Consider the following 19449-nt stretch of genomic DNA (forward strand, 5'->3'; position numbering starts at 1 on the left):
GTGCCCCCTGGAGAGACTCTGGGATGTGCTTCCTAAGTTTCCCCTCCATTCCCCAGGGAGCCCAAGAAGCCAAGGGCTGTGAGAGGGTAGGGGGCCCAGCTGTAGGAGGGTAGGCGGGCTGTTGTAGGCTGTGCTCATGGACTCTGGCCACCTGGGTGGCGGAGGGAAGCTGCCTGCTGCTGGCTCCCTCCTTCCCCGGGGCTGGGGTCGAGGCTGAGGCTGATTTATTCCCGTCATAATCCCGCGGTCGGTTTGGTGAGAGTTGGAAACATGTTGGTTTTCCTTCCCAAGTGTAACAAGGCCTGTTTCCGCCTCCGCGGCCGCTGCTGCACTGCCACGCAGTGAACTGTCCGGGACATGACAAAAGGGCTCGGTTAGCTGCCCGCGGCTTTGCCCGAGAGCGGCTCCCTGCCCTCCCTGCCCTCCCTGCCCTCAGGCTTCTCTTCTCCAAGTGTTGGTGTCTCCTCTTGGCCAGCCCCTCCGGTGGGGGGCCTGGGTGCCCCTCCTCCTGTTGATGTCCATTTTGGGGCCCCAGCCTCGGGGGAGCCAGGGTCCTGGACTGGGGGTGGGGGAGCTGTAGGAACAGGTGGTATTTGGAGACTAATTAATATTTGTGAATAATAACACGTGCCCAAGGGAAACAAATCAATCTGTGTTTGCATATTCATGAAGAGGACTCGGCATGATCCCAGCTGTTCTCCAGCCAGGGGGCCCCCCAACTGTCTCTGGCATAACATGGTCTCTCAGGGGTGGGGGGAACCTATTGAGGCTGACAGGGGTGCTTAGGTTAGGCTGCATGGAGGTGACATGGCCTCTGTGTTCCATACGTTTCCAGGACATTCTTATTTGAATCTTGTGGTTTGGTGTGGCACCTGCCCCTTCCTTCGTTCTCCGAGCAGTGACTCGCAGGCTCTTGGATTTCGCAAACCAGTACACTTTCCAAAAGTACTTGGGGTTCAGATATGGGAATGGCAATTTTTTACTTGGCCAAGTAAGGACATTATAGAAAGTACTGCTATTTGCTATCACCCTTATTGCACACAAGAAAGGACGTTTTAACACTAAAACACAATTTGAGAAAAAAGGACAGTTCTTCCCAAGAAAGGGCATTTGGCAGCTTTACACTGACCTAGCAAAGGAAAAGGATATATCAAAACCATTCTGAATGTGGAAAAATCCCATCCAATTATATTCCTGTGATGTCATACGGTATGGGATTGTTTTCCTGCCCCAGTATGTCAGCGTGGTAGAGCCAGTGGCCCACAGTGCATTTCAGAGACAAGCGTCGTTAATGTCAAGAGTGCAGGCCTTGTTCCCATCTCAGTTGTTAGAAACGCAGACTCACCCAGCCATGCTGGGAGAAGTGGACGCTCAGCTCTTAACATTGTTGCACTGGATTCGGAAGGTTCTCGGCGACCCCAGCAAGGTTAGCATTAGTCCTACCTCCCTGCTCCTCTCCCACCTTCTCCCCACAGGTGACCCTGAGCACTCCGGGGTGGGGACAGGGCCGAGGTCTAGACCAAGGCGAGGCCCAGGGATCCAAGACTCGGAGGAAGGGGGCCCAGGGCTGGAGGCAGGCTGTGTTTCCAGAGTCTGGGGTGGACAGCAGCTCGCTCTCACTAGGAGCTGGTGACCCGAGAAGCCCCGGCTTGGACAGCAGTGTGCCTGCCGGAGTACTTCCCGAAGAATGTGTCTGTGTCCATGTGTTCCCTGTGTCTCTGGTCTCTGGGTAGCCATGTCCCTGTGTCCATGCACCTCTGGGAGAAGCTGTTTGGAGAGGGGATGTCTTTGCTTTCAACTTCTCTTTGTCCCGGTTTCTGTATCTGAAGAGTGTGCTAGTATCCCAGACTCAGGTACACAGGGAGCCCTTGGAGTCCCCGAGTTAGTGTCACTTGTCTTTCCCACACTGGGGGCTGGGGTTACCAGAGGCCCCAGTCCTCCTGACACTCATGGTCGGAATCTCATTCTAGACTGTGCCACAGGACCTCTCTTCGGGAGTTAGGCCCCCTCGATGCCTGTACTGTGGACTCACACCCCAGGATGTCTATGTTGGGGGGGGGGTTACACCCCTACAAGAATGTACTGGCAGGTTATGGCCTGGTAATGTCTGTCAGGCAGCTCTATTTCGGTGGTGTCTGGCCCGGACAGCCACACCTCCCCGATGTGCCCCCCTGGGAGTTACAGTGTGCTAATTACTGTAGCCGGGCCGCTACAGGGATACGCCGCCCGCCGTGAGAATCATACTGGGGGTGGGGGTCCAACCCATGCTCACAGTTCCAGGCATGTGTGCCTCCATGACCTCTCTTTGTAGCCTTATCGCCTTTAGTTCGTACCAGGGAGATCTGCCCCCCGTGCTGTGTGTTCCTGTGGCTTACGCACCTGTGGTGTCTACCCCAGGGAGGGGGTGCACACCCAGAATGCTTGCACCCGGGAACGAAACCTCTGTGAATATGCTATTGTTGTACCCCATGATACCTAGACTAGGCCCCTCTTCCCCTATCTTTTGGTGCAGCAACACACTGAGCCGTACACCCACGTCTGTACCAGGACAACAGGATGATTGTGTCAGGGGGCCGTGCCCCCGTGGCAGCCTGGCCAGGCAGTTCGCCGCCTCATGTCTGCTGAGAACTTTAATTCTATGGTTGGTGCCATGGCTTCGCCTCAGTGCAGTGGCGCCCAAGCTCAGAGAGGGCCTTGGTGCTAGGGGACCTCCTTCCCAGACCAGCCATACTGGGCATCATGGTGGGGACTCCCTCTCTCCTGGTCTCAGCCACTGGAACTTTGTGATCACTGAGTGGAACCCCAGGCATGGTGTCATTGGGGCTGAATGCCCATCGTGCCCCTTCAGGTTTCTTGCTTTTGCTTCTCAGCTGCTAAGACTTGTAGCCAGCTCTTGGGACAAAGGACATCTCCTGCACTTTGCACTTTGCCTTTGTGTTCAGCCCCTGCCCCACTTCACAGTCCTGCCTGTTTTGTCTTAGCACCTCTGCTTACCTACCGCCCTCCGGTCTTAGGACCTCTGGCTGTCCCAGTTGAGACCAGAGTTTGAGTTCCAGGCAGGAGCAGAGCCATCTTTGCACCCTGCCCCTTCACATTCCCTGGCCCCGGCACTTCCTTGCAAATTTTCCTACCACTGTGGGCCAGCTGGGACCTGGGTCTAACCTAGACTCTCCCACCGGAGTCCATGGGACCCCTGCAGGGCCCCAGGGTGTGTTCATCATCACCCCCTGCCCCCTCTATGTCCGGGTGTGCTTTCAGAGCTTTATTGAGGGACTTCTTGTGTGCCAGCCACCTGCTCAGGGTGAAGTGTGAGCAGAGCTGGTGGGCGCTGTTGTGGGTCCCCTAAAGCCCCCTGGGTGGGGGGGGTCCAGCATCGGGGCTGTGGCGTGTAGCTGTGGATCCGTAGTGAAGGCTTCACACAGGTGCCTGGCAGACTGCGGAGGGCACACCTGGTGGAGGAGCCCGAGGAGTAAAGGCCTGGGAGGCATTCAGCCAATCCCAAACACAGTCTTCCCTGTGCACAGGTGGCGATCTCAGTCTGGAAGGCAGTTCTGAGCAGGCAGCTCCCGGAAGCTGGATCTGCCCTGGGCCACTATGGCAAGGGCAGAGAAGGTGTGGGTGGAATCTGAGGGTCCCGCAGCCCCATTCCTGGCCACACCAGGGCCTCCCTGTGGTTTCCTTTTGGAGTGGGAAGGTGCCATGGGAATTGGGTAGGATGAGGGTGGCCAGGCAGGGCAGCTCTGACTTGTCAAGAGCACGTCCTGGCGAGCCTGGACGGGTTGTGGCTTTGGCTTCGAGCCTCTGATACCTGGATTCTGTCTGCTGCGAACAAGTCTGTGCTCTGGGGCCTGTACTCAGCGTACGGGGTCTGGCCCACTGCCTCCACCTTCCCTGCTGGGGAGAGAAGAGACAATGGGATGCCCCAGGGACTCCAGAGTCCCTGGCCTGCATGGGTCTGCTACCTTCTCACTGCTCCCTTTCTCTGTCTTGTTGTGTTTGGTCCGTGTGTCTCTGTGTCTTCTGACCCTGTTTCCCCATTGCTGTCCCCTTCCGGAGGCAGGTTGCAAACTCACAGTCTGGGACAGAACAGCCCTGTACATCCTCTGGGCTCAGTGGCCCCCTGCCCTGCTACTCAGGTTTAGAGAATGACCTGAAGGCCTCTTGTGCTGTCTCCCTACAGTGTGACCATTGGGTTATCCTTGGGGTCACTGAGAAGAGGGGATCGGTGAGGAGCCTGGGTCGCCACAGGGCTCTGCGGGTCCGGGTGGTCATTGCACAGTCCAAAGTCGAGGAGGGCGGTGTATCTGTGGAACTGGGCTCTGGATGGTCAGTGAGGATGAGCAGGGTCTGGGTGGTGGGTGGGGGCCAGGAGGTGGCACAGGGGGGCGGATACGAGCTAACTGGCTGTGCCCTTCTCTCCATCACAGGTGAATTGTCTGGGCTGTGGCTGGCCGTGGTGCTAGAGCCCTGGATGGCCCCTGAGCCAGCCCCAGGGAAGACGATGGTGCCCCTTGTGCCCGCGCTCGTGATGCTTGGTTTGGTGGCAGGTGCCCATGGTGACAGTAAGTCTGACCCCACAAGCTGCACATCGCTCCTAGCAGGATCCTAGGGTGGGGGACATGGGCAGCTACTATGAGAGGCAGGATTGTTAGACACCTTCCCAGACCTCCTACTATTAGAGAACCACCCTTCCCCCCAAGAAGTACTCTAGCCCCATGCTTCCTAGGAGCATTCTGTGGAATCCCTTAAGGCACTGCAAGGTGGAGCATGGCTAAGTGTGACCCCATTTTATGGAACGGGGGTGAGACATGTCCAGGATTCATGTGGTCAGCGGGCAACATGCTTAGGCGTGTACTGTGTCTGCCACTGCGGATCTGTGCAGAAGACCTGGTGTGAGCCATGTTAGAATTGAGTGGGAATAGGGGGGCGGCACGCGAGGAATGTATATGGGTGTGTGGATGGGATGCCGGCTGAGTCCACAGGTCCAAGGAATGGTCAGAGGCCAGAGCCACCATAGCCCTTTCCCTGGGCCGGACTCTTGGGGTTCACATGTGGGGACACTGAGCCCCTCCTTCCCCATCCCTACCATCCTCCTTCCCCCAGCCCTTCAGGCTGGGGAATGGGGGGAAGATTGCACCTGGCTGGCAGGGAGCTGGGCTGTGTGCGTGCCTGCGTGTGTGTGTGTGTGTGTGTGTGTGTGTGTGTGTGTTGAGGGAAGTGGGATCATCCCCTGCCCAAATCCAACTCCGAACTTTCATCCCTTTCCTGCCGCCCTTCCCCCTGCCTGGCACTACAGGACTGGCCGCAGCCCTCCCTGTCACCATGGTTACCACTGCTTGGTTACTGGAGGGAGGCGGAGCACAGGGCTGATTTAGCCAATCTGCACACGGACTGGGAGGGGTGAGGTCGGAGCCAAGGTCCCCGGGGGAAGGGGCTATTCCCAGCCTGTCGGGAGCCCAGAGGTGGCCAAGGGCCAGCGTGGGGATCGGCCCCACGTTGGGGGTTAGTGGGCCACAGGGCTTCCATCACCCCCCACTCCAAGTATCTGGGCATAGATCTCTCTCCTTGCCCCACCCAGGCCCTCTCTCCTAATGGCTCATTAATTATTCAGGACCAGATCCCGGAGAGGGATGGGACCAGGGCACCCCCGCCCTTTGTCCTCTGAGGAGGGGCCCTCGTGGGGCTAGCAGGGCCAGGGGAAGGGGAGGCCCTTCCTCCTGGGGGCGGGGAGGGGTAGTGGAAGCTTTGAGGTGCAGGCCCTGGTGGGGGTGATCTCCAGGCCTGGCTGGGGCTGTTGGGGAGAGCTTGAGTCTGCAGGGGCAGGTTGGAGTAGAGGTCGCTGGGTGTGACTCTGACGTTGGCAGGGAGGCAAAAGCTTGTCAACAGTCAGGTGTGGTCACTAGCCCTTGGACACTGAAGTCCTGTGCTTGCTCCCCGACCTCACCCTGGACACTCTCATGGCCTTTGGACAAGAGCTTGAGGGCTGAGGGAGGAGCGCCCAGCTGGGCTTTCAGACAACACATCCTGGGAGACTAGCTGCCTTCCCCTCCTGCTGTAGACCGAACATGCCCTAGCGCGTCCCCTCATCCCCCAAACCCGCTCCTCTTTCTGTGTTCTCTCTCCTGGCCAGTGGCGTCACCCCCCGCCCCACCACCCAAGTCAGAACCCGGGGCCTCCTCCCTGTCTCATACCCCACATCTAATCCATCGCCAGCTTCTGTTGTTTCTCCCTTCTAAACATCTTTGGAATGCATCCACCTTCCCTTCCGCTGCCTTCACCCAAGCCACCCTCCCTCTTGTTTGGGCTTTCACATGCAACTGCCTCCCCATGGCTTCCCTGCCTCCGTTCCCTCACAAGCCATTCTTCTAAAGTAAAAGTCTGGTTGAAAACGAAAGCCTGACTGTGTCACCCCTCAGTTTAAAATCCCTCATGGGTCGTCTGGGAGGCTCAGAAGGTTGAGCGTCTGCCTTCGGCTCAGGTCATGAGCCCAGAGTCCTGGGATCGAGTCCCACGTCGGGCTCCCTGCTCAGCGGGGAGCCTGCTTCTCCCTCTCCCTCTGCTTGCCGCTCCCCCTGCTTGTGCTCTCTCTCTCTGTCAAATAAATAAAATCTTTAAAAAAAAAAAAAAAAATCCCGCACTCTCTTACCTTATTGCCTTCAGAATCAAGCCTAGGGGTCTCAGTGCTTCTCAAGGCCCTGCATTTTCCAGCCTCTGCCCGCCTCATCCTTCACTCTGCCCGCCTGCCGTGCAGTCCCGCCGTGCTGACTTCTCTGTTGCCCATGCATTCCCCAGGCCTCCGTTCCTCCTGATGCCTCTGCTTGGAACACTGTCTCATTCTCTTCCCTGACCGGTTCCTATACACTTCCTCCAGGAGTCTGGGTCATGTGCCACTTGGGGGGCAGAGTGGAACAATACTTGAAGCAGTGTCCCAGAACCTCCATGCTGGTCCCTTGAGACCCAGAACCCAAAGACCAGGGTCTGGAAGGTAGGAATCAGCTGGAGATGCTGAAATAGGGTGAGTGGGGCTCTGCTCCCAGGCAGACAGCCATAGGAGAGGGGCCTGGGCTGGGAGCTGTGGGGACCTTGGCCCGGGTCTTAAGGGCCTGCTACATACACTTTTGGATCTGTACCCTTTCCACTGTGGCCAGGCTTAGTCTGGACTTGGGAGACTTCTAGCCAGGGATGAGTGGGCAAATGTGGACAGAGCTGCTGCAAAAGGTAGGGCAGGCGCCCCAGAGAATTGACAACTGGAGCAGTGAAGCGCGGAGCGGACAAATGTGTTTCTATAGGCCTCTTAACGAGACAAATGAATGGGAGCCCTGGCCTCTGAGGGGAGCGGAGGGAAGGAGGGTGGAGAAGCAGCTGCTGAGAGTTAGCCCAGAGGCCCCAGCATTAATGCCGAGTCAGCTCCGATGGAGACCCAGGCACGCGGGGCTGGGCAGTTCCAGAGCCCAGGGCTTCATGGTTTCTCAAGGGGAGCGGCTTGTGGAGCTAGAGGTGGTCCCAAGCAGGAAGAGGTTTCTGCTGCTCTAACAGGCGAGTCAGGTGCCAGGTGTCCACACAGGCCTGCCTTCGGATCCTGCCGTTCATGTTACTCCAGCGTGTGCTCTGTTGGGGGGCGGCACCGGCCCAGAGGTAGTGACCTAAGCACCTGCCTTGGGTGCCAGGAGGCTTCCTGGAAGAAGGGAACCCTGAAGGGTGACTGGATATTTGCTAATGGGGGGTGGTACATAATGGGATGAGATTGGGTTGGGGGGGGACATTAACGGCCCTGGGCTTCTCCATGGAGCTCATGAGAGAGCTACAGTGAAAACCTTTTGTCCCCAGGCAGCATGGGACAGAGGCAGGGATGCAGCGCAGGTAATCAGGTTCAAGCGGGGGCCCTGGTTATGGCCCAGTGACTTGGAATCATAAGAGCTCAGAGCAGGATGCCCCACAGCTGGAGGGGTAGGGGTGAGGGTGGGGTTGGGGGCAGGAGCCTGCATAGCTGAGGGTGTGTGTGTGTCATGTCATATCCCCGCCCTGCCAGCCTTATGGGTAGGCAGGGCCACCGGGTGGGTAGGACCTGGTGGCCTGCCTAGACTCTGCCCTCTGTGGCACTTCCAGCAGATTGCTTTCTCTCTCTGGACCTGTTTTCCTATTGCACAACGAGGGTAATCATTCCTACCTGGAAAGGTTAACTGAGGTCCCATGTTCAAGGCACCTGGCACTTAGTATGTGGTCCCTCCGATCGAGGCCATGACCTGGGGCTCCCTGCGTGTCCCCTGGGAAACCAGGGGTGTCTCTGAGCGGGCTCCCCTCTGGAGGGCGCCGAGAGCGGTCATAGGAGCTAGAGTTAATGAGTCCCCACCTCATTAGGCGGCTCAGGGCCTGGGAACCCACCTTTCCAGGAGCTCCCTCCCCTGCCTCGCTGACCCTCACCGCCTCGGGGCTGTGTGTCTGCTCTCTGCCTCCGTGCACAAGTGTGTACGTGTGTGTGTGTGTGTGTGTGTGTGTATTCCACGGGGAAGGCACAAAATAGCGGTCTGTCTCCCTGTGGAGGAGCCTCTAAAGTGGCCCAGTTTGGCTGTCTGAACAGCCCCCCCACCAGAGGTGTGCCCACCCTCTCCCCAAGCCAGCCCGCTGGTTTCCTTTATGAAGCCACTCGTTCCCACTGTGCATGGGCTCCGTGGCCACTTGCATGAAGAGTGTCCCAGGGCATACTTCTGGGAGCCGCTGCCCAAAGAGCTGTGTGGCCCCTGACCTCCATGCAGCAAGGAAGGGGGGCTGGGGGTTGCAGAAAGCCCCTCCTGGCACATGGTCTCTGAAGTTCTTCGGACCCTCCCTAAACACCAGCTCGGGGTCAGCCCCGGGCCGAGTGGTCAGGGCGCCTGATGTTGACAGCAGTCAGTGTAGCTGTGATCAGTGCTGGAATGGGAACCCCAAGGGCAGCCGGACTCAGGACAGGCTCCCACAGGGGGTGGGGTGCAGGAGAGGGGCAGGACGCACACGAAGGCAAGGAGGCGCCCATCGACCTGGCCTGTCAGGGCAAGTCCACCAGGGCCGAGCTGTGTGCCAAGTACAGTGCTTGGCCCATGGAAGGTGCTCGGTTTGGAAGGAGTCGAGAAGGGTGAGCCTAGAGAGGTTAGCAGGAGCACGTGTGGGGAGGGCTGCAGGGAGAGAGGAGTCAGCACTGAGTTCGTAGCTGGGGAGAGCCCCGGTCAGATTTGTGCTCCTCAAAAGTTGGCCTGGTGAACAAAAGGGGCAAGGGCTCAGCAGGGCTTTGGCTGCAGTGCTGGGTGAGGGGACCCTGGGTGGGAACTGGGGTGGGTTTGGGAAGCTGAGGCTGAGGCTGGAGGCAGGGGAAGGGTCTGTCCCCTGGCGCACAGGGCTGGGGAGGCTCTGCCAGTCTGGCGGGTGGGTGGGCTGGGCGGCACACTGGCTCCTCTCCAGGCTCCAAGGGGGCTCTGCCTCCTCGGTGGCCCCAGGCCTTGGGCCCCCGTCCAGCCTCCACACAGTACTCAGGCTTTTTCCCTTCTCGCTGCTTTCTCGTGACCTGGACCTGGCTCTCCTCCCCAGCTTCTGGTTCTTTGTTTGGCAGGGAGGCCCCGCCCCCCCGGCGTGCTCTCCCGGCCATTCCGGTTCAGCAGGTTCCAGCCTCTGGTTTCTGTGGCTGACATGTTGAGGCAGGAGCCAAAGGAGCCCAGCACCCTGGGCTGCTTTCCCTGGTGGAACGGGCTTCCCCCTGGTGTGGAAGGGGCAGCAGCCTCCATCCTCCTCGGGCATCCCCTTGTCAGGTCACTCCTTTATTTGTTCCACACCCCTGTGTGCCAGGAACTGGTCGGGCAACTGGGACAGGGCAGGAAGCAAAGCGGGCATGGTGTCCGTTCTGCCCGGGGGTATTGTTCTAGGTGGGGAAGCAGCTGTGAGCCAAATACTCCCCCCCCAAACGTAGAAAAAGTAATAACCTCACGCATGTACTATGTAACAAACTGTGAGCAGTGCTATGAGAGAGGCAGAGGGAGTTACCAGAGAGCTTCAAACTAGGAACTGAGCTAATGGAGCAGGGGACAATGACAGGGAGACCAAGGGAGGTTTTCTGAGGAAATGATGTTTAAGTTGGGATCAGGAAGGTAAAGAGGATGTCTAAGAGATTTGTGGCGGCAGAAACAGCTTATGCAAAGGCCCCGAGGCCACAGGGAACATTGCTTATCCAGGGGATGGGAAGCCAGGGCTGGTGGAGGTATTGGGGGGGGGGGGCATGGTGGAGAGTGGCTAGGGTTAGACCTGGCAGGGCTCTGTCCACCATGAAAGGAGTTGAAATTTTGTTTTGATAGCAGTGGGAGGCCATCTCAGGGTTTTAATCAGAGGAGAGAGGCAGTTCACTCTGGCTGCTGAATAGACTAGAGTGGAGGGGGCAAGACTGGAGGCAGGGACACAGCTTGTTGGGCTGGTGGAGTGTCCAGTCAAGGGAAGGTGGTATCTGGACTAAGGTGGTAGCATTGCAGAAGGAGATCACAGGAGATCACAGAGCTGCTGGTGTGCAGGTCCTCGGGTGTGGAGGAGGAGTGCACACCCAGTGGAGCCTGAGTGGGCAGAGTCCTATCCGAGAGGACCCGTCCGAAAGGACCAGCAAACAGGGACAGGCTCTGCAGACCAACACAGACTGGGAGAGTCTGGAGCCTCCTTCAGAGTGTAATCGGAGGAAATGTGAAGCAAACTGAAGCTTCTAGAGCCTCTGTTATCCCCAGGCCACTCTGGCTCCCACCAAGGCTGCCCTGGCCCTTCTGGCCCAGCGGCCTCATGCCCTCTATTCCAAGAGCAGTCGGGTAGGGCCTGAGTTTCCGTCCTCCATGGAGCCTTGGGTGCTGGTGCTAGAAGATGAGCTTAGGATTTAGAATGCCCGTCAAACCCTAGCTCCACCCCCACATCACTCTGTGACTGGTCCGTTAGCCCTCTGAGCCGCCATTGCTCCATCTCTCAGACGAAGATGCTAAGACGACCCCCGTCATTGTTTCAAGACTAATAATATGAATGAGAGTCTGCATAGACCCTTGGGTCACTAGCACCATTTTGCAGATGAGAAAAGGGAGGCTCAGAGATGATGAATGACTTGCTTAAAAATTACATAAAGTGCCCCCTCCCCCCGGGTGCTCAGTAAGGTGGTTCCCTTCCTGCTGTCTGTACCTGCAGCTGTAACTGCTGACCCGGTGGTTCCCCAGCCCCTCCGCTCCTCGGGGACTGTTTCCATCTCTTTCCGCTGGACCCTGGATTGGCACCCTCTCCCTTTCTGCTGCCTCCTTGCCATCAGCATGTAAATATTGTCTTTCATGTCTTAGGAAACTGGAAAAGAAACCAAGATGTAAACCTCCCTCGGCCCCTCATCCCCTCTAGGTGCCATCTTTTCTTCACAGCCAGTGCCCTGTAAATGGTCACTGCACTCTTCCCTTTCCTTCCTCACCCCCCCAACTCACTCCTCCATCTTCTTCGGTCTGCCTCCCCGCAGCATGCCACAGGCCCTGTTCTTCACAAGGCCCCTCTGTTCTGCACCAGGTGTCTTGGAGTCAGACAGGCTTGAAGTCAAGTCTCAGATGTGCCACTCATTGGCTGTGTGACTTTGGGCAAGTGACTTGGCCTCTCTGAGCCTGTAAACTGGGACTAACAGTGATGAAGGACTAGATGAGATAAAGTTCCTGGTGCAGAGTGGGTACTTAGGGAAAGATTGTCATCATGGCACACACACGTTTGTGTGCCAGGGATCGGGTCAGGTTGGGCCGGGGCTCACCGGCGCTGAGCAGGTGGTCTGAAAGGTCATTTCTCATGGTATTAGCCTTCCTAGAGCTGTTCATTGGCCTGATTAATAGGAAATGGATCCTCTGTCAGGATTAACGAGGCGTTGCTACGTCTTAATGAAAGCAGGTTTCTCTGGTCTTGTGGCCCCGGGAGGTGGGATTCATGGGGACAGGTGCTCCCAGTCAGCCCTGGTGTGTGTACCGAGGTGATGTGGGCATGGCGGTACAGTGTCTGAGGCCCCTTCCTCCTTCCCCTCCCCCACCTCCCGGTGGCCACCCTGGGGAGGTGTACAGGCTAGCTATATCAGAAGGCAATAACCAGGTCAGTTGGGGGGGGGGGGGTGCAGATTTACAGGAAAGCATTCACCTGGGAAGACGTCCAGAGATACTTGAGAGGTGGAATGTCTAGGCCTTTCGGGACTGCTGGTATGTGGAGGCTGAGAGAGGAGGAGTCACGGTTTCTGGCTTGAGCTTAGGGGTAGATGGAGGTACCATCACCCAGATGGAGAGTAGTGGGGGAGGGACAAGTCTGGGAGAGACGCTGGGGCAGCTTTCCGCATGCCTTTGTCCTGGAGCTTGGAATTGATGGGGGGAGGGGAGACAGAGTGTAGCATTTAAAGCATGGACTCCAAACTCAGAACTCCTGGGTTCAAATCTCAGCTCTGCCACAAACCAGCTGTGTCATGTTGATAAATCCCTTAACCTCTCTGTGCCTTGATTTTCTTCTTTATAAGCACATGCAATTATAGCACCCACTTATATACTATAGCTCTTTCAATAGTGCCTGGCACACAGTAAACACTTTATAAGGGTTAGGTGTCACTATTAGTATTTTCTTTTTCTTTTCTTTATTTATTTTTTAAGATTTTATTTATTTATTTGACAAAGACATAGCAAGAGAGGGAACACAAGCAGGGGGAGTGGGAGAGGGGGAAGCAGGCTTCCCGCCGAGCAGGGAGCCCGATGCGGGGCTCAGTCCCAGGACCCTGGGATCATGACCTGAGACGAAGGCAGACGCTTAACGACTGAGCCACCCAGGCGCCCCTCTTTCTTTTTCTTTTAAAGATTTACTTATTGGGCGCCTGGGTGGCTCAGTTGGTTGGGCGACTGCCTTCGGCTCAGGTAATGATCCTGGAGTCCCGGGACTGAGTCCCGCATCGGGCTCCCTGCTTGGCAGGGAGTCTGCTTCTCCCTCTGACCCTCTTCTCTCTCGTGCTCTCTATCTCTCATTCTCCCTCTCTCAAATAAATAAATAAAATCTTTAAAAAAAAATAAAAATAAATAAAGATTTACTCATTTATTTTATAGAGAGAGCGAGACAGGGAGGGAGGAGAGGAAGAGAGAGAGAATCTCAGACTCCACGCTGAGTGCAGAGCCTGATGTGGGGCTCGATATCATGACCCTGAGATCATGACTTGAGCCGAAACCAAGAGTCAGACACTTGGCCGACTGTGCCACCCAGGCGCCCCTAATATTTTGTGTATAGATCTTCTTGCCACCATGCTCGCATGCCTACCAGCTGTGGAGTGTTGGCCATCTCTGTAGGACTCTGCCAGGGTGACTTGGTGTCTCCATTTCTCCAGGCAAACCTGTCTTCATTAAGGTCCCTGAGGACCAGACTGGGCTGTCAGGAGGAGTGGCCTCCTTCGTGTGCCAAGCCACAGGGGAGCCCAAGCCGCGCATCACATGGATGAAGAAGGGGAAGAAAGTCAGCTCCCAGCGCTTTGAGGTATAATCTTGGGTAGGAAGGGGCAGGCAGGGCTCCCGGTCTGCCTGTCCTCTTCCGGGGTCTGGTCCTACATCCCTTCTCCTTGGTCTCCCTCCTCGGGGGCCTTTCGGAGGTGGGAGGATATCTGACCCTGAGCAGGCTGTGAGCCTGTGTCTGTCCTCTGGCAGGTCATTGAGTTTGATGATGGGGCAGGGTCTGTGCTGCGGATCCAGCCGTTGCGCGTGCAACGAGATGAAGCCATCTATGAGTGCACAGCCACCAACAGCCTGGGAGAGATCAACACCAGTGCCAAGCTCTCAGTTCTCGAAGGTACGTGCCGGGGAGCAACGTGACGTGGTGGGTGGGTAGACCGGCGTGTGGGAAGAGCCAGTCAGCCAGCCCTGCCCCTGCCGTGGGCTGGTGTGTGGCAGAAAGGAGAACTGGCCATCTTGGCGTCGGCAAAGGTCAGATGTGGACAGGGATGGTCACTGGATGTGGCCTGGACTGTTTAGCGTGTGCCTGGTGTCTTTGTATCCTCCTGCGGAGCTGTGGCATTGCTCGTGTAGGGTCTGAGGTCTGACTTGACGTGTGGGGCTGCAGTTGTCTATTGTCTGGGTGATGTGGCTTGTGACAGCAGATCTGATTTTCCTGTGGAGCCTGGCGGGCGGCTCCAGAGAGGTGTGTTCCCTGTAGCCCTTAGGAACAAGGGCCCCCGCTGGGGGCTATGACTGTGTGTGTGGATTTTAGTGTCTTCTCCCCTCCTGGCTCCTGCATTCATTCACAAATACTCCCCAATGCTGCTGTGAAGTCCAGAGCGTCATCTGACCTGGGCCCTGCCCTCGAGACGGTCCCCAGTAAGTCTAATGGGGGCAGCTATGGTTGCACAGAGGAGAGGGAACTGTTGTCTGAGCTGAGCCCAAAGGGTAAGTGGGAGTCGGGGTGGGGGCCTAGGCAGAAAGAACAGCAGCAGCAGCATGTGCCAGGGCCCAGAAGGAGGATAGAAGGGGGTTTTCAGGGAACTCTTGAGTTGCTCAGTTCGGCTTGGGGGGTAGATGGAGTTGGAGGGCACAGAGAGACAGTGGGGTGATCTAGAGAGGCTGGAGGGTAGATCACACAGGACATGGCTGAGAAACGAACACTCCTGGGGGCGTAGGAAACCATGGATGGGGGGGTGACATGATCGGCCCTCAGCCACAATGGATTCATCAGCCTGAATATGTCTGTGTGTATTTTCAAAATATAGCCTTGATTGTTGCCTTTTTTAAAAAAATTGCAGTAACAATACTTGTTCACTGTTGAAAATTTGAGAAGTGTAAAATAGCACATAGGAAAAAGTAAAAATCACCTGTTATCTTGCCTCTACCAGTGACACTTGGTTATTTCCTTAGGGTCCATTTTCTGGGCAGGCATTACGTATGCAGTTGACCCTTGAACAGTGCAGGGGTTAGGTATGCTAACCCCCCCCCCCACTGCCAAGCAGTGGAAAATCTGCATATAACTTTTGACTCTCCCAAAACTTTACCAATAGCCTAGTATCTACTGGAAGCCTTACCAATAACGTAAAGTTGATCAGGGGCACCTGGGTCGCTCAGTCGTTTAAGCGTCTGCCTTCAGCTCAGGTCATGATCCCGGGGTCGTCCTGGGATCGAGCCCCACATCGGGCTCCCTGCTCGGCGGGAGGCCTGCTTCTCCCTCTGTTCCTCCCCCTGCTCATGCTCCCTCTCCCCCCCGGAAATAAATAAATAAAATCTTTTTTTTTTTAAAGATTTTATTTATGTATTTGACAGAGAGAGACACAGCGAGAGAGGGAACACGAGCAGGGGAAGTGGGAGAGGGAGAAGCAGGCCTCCCGCCGAGCACGGAGCCCAATGCGGGACTCGATCCCGGGACTCCAGGATCATGACCTGAGCCGAAGGCAGTTGCTTAACCAACTGAGCCACCCAGGCGCCCCATAAATAAATAAAATCTTAAAAAAAAACCCATAAAGTCGATTAACACATATCTTGTGTATGTATTATATACTATATTCTTACGATAAAGTAAGCTAGAGAAGAGAAAATCTTACTAAGAAAATCATGAGAGAGGGGCACCTGGCTGGCTCAGTCAGGAGAGTATGTGACTCTTGACCTCGGGGTCGTGAATTCAAGGTCCACCTTGAGTGTAGACAATAGTAAAAAAAAGTAAATTTTTAAAAAAGAAAATCATGAGAGAAAATAAATTTGTGTAGTACTATACTATAGTTATCGAGGAAAGTTCACATGTAAGTGGACCTGTGCAATTCAAACCCGTGTTGTTCAAGGGTCGGTTGTATAAGAAAAATGGGATCACGTCCTGCCCCATGATCTGTAGACTGCTTTTTTTTTTTTTCAAGATTTTGTTTTTAAGTAATCTCTACACCCAACATGGGGCTCGAACTCACAACCCTGTGATCAAGAGTTGCATGCTCCACTGACTGAGCCAGCTGGGCACCCCTTGTTTGTAGACCTCTTTTCAAAAAAACATACCATGGACATCTTCCTCACCATTAAATATTCTGTATCATTATTTTTAATGGCTGTAGGTATCACACAAGGTGCCTTAATTTAGCCATTCCTTTATTGTTGGACACATATATTGATCCCATTTTCCTGCTTTTATAATTAAAGTGCTATGCACTTCCTTACAGCTAAGATGTGTTCACCTTCCTGATTATTTCCTTATTCTAGATTCATGGAAGTGGAATTGCTGGATCAAAGGACACATGAATTTTTAAGACTTTCAGTATTTCCAGAAGATTGTGTCAGTTTACACTCCCACCAAGCAGGGCATGAGAGGGCCTCTTTTTTGCACATCCTCACCAGCGGTGGGAATTATCATTAAAAAAAATCTTTGCCAAGTTAATAGGCAAAAAATGGCATCTCAGTTTAATTTGCATTTCTTTGATTACAGGAGCAGTTGAACATCTTTTCACATTGGCCATTTTTATGCTATGGCTTTACGTGTTTGCGTGCATCCATTCAGTAACTCCCTTGCACCTGTGTGTTTCCTGTGTGTATGTGGCGGGGGTCCAGTTTAGAGGGACAGTGGTTCAGAGCGGGGGCTCCGGACCCCTTCCTCTCTTACCTTGTGACCTGGACAAGTAACTGTGCCTCTGAGCCTCATTTGCTCCATCTGTAAACAGGGAGGCAATGCCTACTACCCGAGCTGGTTTGGAGGATTGAATATGACATAAAGTAGTTCACGGGATTCCAGTGGGAACGGTAGCTGCTGCTGGGCCGGAAGCTGCCAGTACCTGGCTTCCATGGCATCATCTCGGTGGTTCAGCCCCACGAGGGGTTTGTGGGGGGGGACTGACCTGTGGAGCAGGGACCCAGAGGCCAGGCGCTGGGCTGGGACCTCAGTTTCTGTCACCCTAACCAGGGACAAGTAGTTCAGCCCTGCCCTCCCTCCTGTTGGCGTCTGCCCCAGCAGGGAGCCATCTGCTCTACCCTGGCATTTGGGAGATGGCTAAAGGGCCAGAACCGTGGCTTCTGCCCCAGAGGGCATCTGATCAGACTCTTGTTGAAGAAAGAGGACCTCCGTGCTGATGTTGAAAGAAAAGCACCCCTCCCCAGAATCCCTATGCCCCAGTTCCTTTGTGGGCACTCTCCTTCCCCCCCCCCCCCCCCCCCGCCCGCACTGCCCTAGGCAGCTTTATCTTTTATAGGATTGAGGAGGAGGAGGATGGTCTTTCAGGTCCTGAGTTGAGGGGGAATTCAGACTTGGAGGGGACCCCTCCATCCTGAGGGGCATTCTTGAATGAAGGTTCCTCTAGCAGGGGCTAGGGGATGTTTGTGTTTCTAGGCTGTGGGAGGTGTGTGATGAGGTTGGGGTCAGTGTGGGGCAGGTCCCTGCCCTGCTGGTACTCCCGGCCCTGGGGGGATGGGACTGTGGGCCTCAGCGAGCCCCTCCTCCTCCTGAAAAGCGGCACCCGGAAGACGAAATGCTGACTTACCATGTCGGTCTGTGTAACCTTGACCAGACTCCTGGCTTGGCAGAAAGGAGCGGAGTGGGAGGTCTCAAAGGTGCCAGGAGGCGGGGCCAGGAGGAAGCAGCCCAGACTGTGAGCATCCCCGCCCCTCCCTGCCCGCCCCGGAAAGGTGTGGGTGGGTGGGGGGAGCAGGCTGAAAGGGTAGTCTGACTGGGGCTGTGGGCTGGAGCCAGAGGAGAGCCAGGTCCTCCTGGGAGGCCTCCACAGGATCTAAGGAGGCCTGGGGAGAGGATGAGACTGGTTTGAGGGCTGGGAATAAGAGTGAGTCCGTTCCGGGTGTCACACACTGCACGTACGCCCCAAAGCACCAAAGCACGGTCCGTGCACATGCTTACTGTGCACTGGGCGTATCAAGGGAGTGGCTGAGAGCTGCCTGCGGCGACCCGGCTCAGGGGAGGAGTCAGTGTTCCCCCAAAAGGGAGCCCCGGCCTACAACTGTGGTCCCGTGCTCCCTGTCCTGTGTGGTTCCGCACCAGGTCCAGCGTCCCCCATACACAGTCCGGTGCAGCCTCGGGGAACCGCCAGGCTGCTTGGGGCCCACCACTCCCTCATCCTGGCCTTTGCCCCCGGCGCCCCCGACACCTGACTGCCACTCCCCGCGTGTCCACGTCTGGCCCAGTGTGGCCCCGCGGTGCTGCGCCCGCCGCCCCCCAGCCCTGGGGCTGGGGACCGGGTGGGGGTGCCCGGCACAAGCGGGCTGGGGCGAGCCGTCGGGGCTATGACGTGCGCGGGGCCCTGCCGCCCAGTGTTCCTGTCTGAGTGGTAATTGAAGCCATTAGCGCACCAGCCTCTCCCTCGCCCGGTAATGGCAGGAAAAGCTCTTCTCACTCCGCACTCTTGAGGCAGCGGCTGAATCACTCCCCCTCCAACCCGCCCGCTGCCGCCACTGAGACAGAGAATCTGACATCTTCCCTCTTGAGGGAGGGGGAGGGGCGGCAGGCTTTGCTTCTTGGCCTTTCCCTCCAGGAGGTGGGGAGAGTGAGGGGCTTGGCACTCCTTCTGGACAATACGATCTGCCTGAGCCAGTGGGTTCCAGGCCAGGCAGGACAGTGGTCAGCAAAGCCCCAGAAGAGGCCAGACAGCAGGGATGTGGGCAGGGCCCTGGTGACTTGGGTAGGTTCTGGGAGGGCTAAGGACGGGGAGGGGAGAGATGGAGGACTCGGGAGGGGGGGGGCGGAGCCCAGGAGCAGGAATGAGCTGTTTGTGACTCTGTCCTGGGGGGGCGGGGGGGGGGGTCTGGCTCTGAGGGCCGGTGGCAGTGCTTGCCTTGTGATCATGGACACAGCAGCTAACAACGCACCCCGTGTTTGCTGTGGGTGCCCCGCGTGCCCTGGGTGAGGCAGTGTGTGTGGTGTGTGCTGCGTGTACAGCAGGGGGTGTGCAGCAGATGTGTGTGTCTGTGTGTGCGCATGCGTGCACTCCCATCAAGCACGTGGGGAGGTGTGGTATATACAGCAGGGGGTGTGCAGCAGATGTGTGTATGTGTGTGTGTGTGTGTGTGCACATGGGTGTGTATGTGGGGCGTGGTGTGCTGTGCATGGCAAGCAGCCTGAGCTGAATGTGTAGGGGTCAGTCTGACGCTGGGGGGGGGATGGTCAGAGAGGTTGTGTCGGGCTCATTGTCTTGGGGGCCCATGGGTTCCCTGCCCAGAGCTGTTGGTCAGCGGGACAGCTGGACAGACGAACGTGGGACAGAGTGGTCAGGCTGACCTGTTCTCAAGTACAGTGGCTCCCCAGCAGGTCCTCTGCGGCCAGGCCAGGAAGGAGGGTGCACAGATAGGGGTCCTGCTCAGACCTTGGGAGCCCTCCACTTCCTCCCCTGCTCCTACCAAGGCCAGGCTCCCATTCACCTGTTTCCACCCGGCCTCGATGTCTGCTGACTGACTAGGACCATACCATCCTTGGATGCCACATGGGCCCGGGAATCCAGGTGCCTGCATGGAGTGTGTTTGGTCTTGCCTC

The 19449-nt window shown here is 56.5% G+C and overlaps 1 protein-coding gene across 14 annotated transcripts in view; it reads left to right on the plus strand.

The window, feature by feature from the left end:
* Positions 1-19449, plus strand: part of PTPRF (protein tyrosine phosphatase receptor type F) — an 86382-nt gene that overhangs the window by 9428 nt on the left and 57505 nt on the right. For all 14 annotated transcript variants that reach the window (XM_027609217.2, XM_027609293.2, XM_027609276.2 and 11 more), the window contains exons 3-5: positions 4428-4562; positions 13355-13500; positions 13668-13809. In XM_027609217.2, the coding sequence (XP_027465018.1) occupies positions 4472-4562; positions 13355-13500; positions 13668-13809 (379 nt within the window). In that variant the 5' untranslated portion in view covers positions 4428-4471. The remainder of the gene's footprint in view (positions 1-4427; positions 4563-13354; positions 13501-13667; positions 13810-19449) is intronic.

The sequence above is a fragment of the Zalophus californianus genome, chromosome 4, assembly GCF_009762305.2.
Source record: "Zalophus californianus isolate mZalCal1 chromosome 4, mZalCal1.pri.v2, whole genome shotgun sequence".
Taxonomy (NCBI): Eukaryota; Metazoa; Chordata; class Mammalia; order Carnivora; family Otariidae; genus Zalophus; species Zalophus californianus.